At 41.1% G+C, this 1,765-nt stretch overlaps 1 protein-coding gene across 1 annotated transcript; it reads left to right on the forward strand.

Annotated features, from left to right (window-relative positions):
- Positions 1-366: 366 nt before the first annotated feature.
- On the forward strand, positions 367-1,527 carry TM35_000122760 (uncharacterized protein; the record flags this gene model as incomplete). Its single annotated transcript, XM_029025251.1, has 1 exon — positions 367-1,527. The coding sequence occupies one exon, from the start codon at positions 367-369 to the stop codon at positions 1,525-1,527; it is 1,161 nt and encodes a 386-aa protein (XP_028883567.1).
- Positions 1,528-1,765: the final 238 nt, after the last annotated feature.

Consider the following 1,765-nt stretch of genomic DNA (forward strand, 5'->3'; position numbering starts at 1 on the left):
CTTTTTTTTTCATTATATACAAACTGCTGCAGGGACATCAAGAATAAAGATATGGGCACGGCACGTTCAGTACACAATGATTTTCCGTTGTTCACCTTGGGGTGGATTGGACTGTGTCCAGGCATCGCAGCTACAGTCAGTAATTAATTTCTTTTTTTCTTTCTTTTGCTCTATTATTGTGTCTGCCTCACGCAGTCACTCTTTTTTTACATTTTTATTTTGGTATAAAGATCGGTGATGTGTACTCTCTCTCTCTCTCTCTGTGTGTGTGTGTGCCCTCTACCTTGTGTGTTAAATGTGCGTCTCTTTTCTCCTTTTCCTCTTCTTCCTTGTTACCACAGACCCAAGCAACCCACAGTGACAATCATGACAACGATGTTCGTCCAACTGCGCCGCGTGGTGTACCTGTTGGTACTTCTGCACTGCTGTACTAGTGTGGCATATGCGCAAGGTGATGATGAACTTTTGACATCTGATGAAAAGGATATCTTACAGGAAATGAGTGGTTTGACAGCTAAGATGGAAAAGAAGAAAGAAGAAATTAATGTTATCCTTGTGTCATTAAACAGCGTAAAGAATGAATGCAGTGAAGCGTCAAAGCGTGCTCAGAATGCAGCAAAGACGGCCAAAGAACTTGAAGGCGTTGTTGTGGATACTGCAGGCCTTATTATGCAGTCAACTGAAAATTTGAATGAGAGTGAAGTAAAAAAGGTGTTAAGGAAGGCACTATATGCTGTAAGAGAGGCCACTGATGCCGCTAACAAGGCGAACCTGATAGCTAATAAAACAAACAATACGGCGCTTGAAATCCGACAGGGGGAAATAGATTTGCAAATGGCGAAATATGATGTTGAGGTGATTGTTGATAAACACATTTACGATGAAGATAAAACGAGTCGCTCAAAGGAAAAAGTAAAGGAATTGGCTGAAGAGTGCAATAAAAAAACGAAGGAAGTAAAGACTTTCCTTCAGGATTTAGAAAAGGTCTCTGAAAGTACTTTTAGTTTAGCGGAGGAGGCTAAGAAACAGGCGGAAGCTGCCTCCGATGCAGTAAAAAGTCTTCAACCATTGATTGATGATATTTCCCGACAGCGCCCTCAGATGAAAGCAGATCTGGATCGTGAAATTGAGGAGGAGAAACGAAGATTATCTGAAACCACGACAGCAAATGAAGGTAAGGAACCACCACACAATAATAATGAGTTAGACGATTCACATCCAAATAAACAGAATGAGATGGGAGGCCATACAAATGCCCAACAGCAGCAGAATCAACAGGACTCTGAGAATAAAAATGAAGAAAGCAATGTTGCAACACAAGAGAATAATAATAGTTCCCAGAGCAACACTCCAACGTCCAGTCATTCATCTGCTTCTGGAACTTCGCCATCACAAAATATGCTAACTAATACTTCTTCAGTTTCAATCCCTTTAAATGTTACTCAGTTAAGTGACAGCAGCAGCAGTCCTGCATTGGTGCACAGTCCCTTACTGCTGCTTCTTGTTTCGATGTGTGTGCTGGGCTGAACTCTCGTTTGTGTTGAAGAACAGACCTTTTTTAAAAAATATTATTATCCTGTTTGATGAATCTCTTATTTGCACTTTTATGCTGGACGATTTTATTGGACTCCCTATGACATTTATCAGACGACAAACCGTTATTATGTGATGGGAGTCTCCTCTTTCTTTGTTGGCATTGTCTGGGCTCTGCTTTGCCGCCATTTACTGTGCTCGCCTAATGAAGTGTGTATATGTGTCTTCCGTG

The sequence above is a fragment of the Trypanosoma theileri genome (assembly GCF_002087225.1).
Source record: "Trypanosoma theileri isolate Edinburgh chromosome Unknown TM35_Tth_12_V1, whole genome shotgun sequence".
Classification (NCBI taxonomy): Eukaryota; Euglenozoa; class Kinetoplastea; order Trypanosomatida; family Trypanosomatidae; genus Trypanosoma; species Trypanosoma theileri.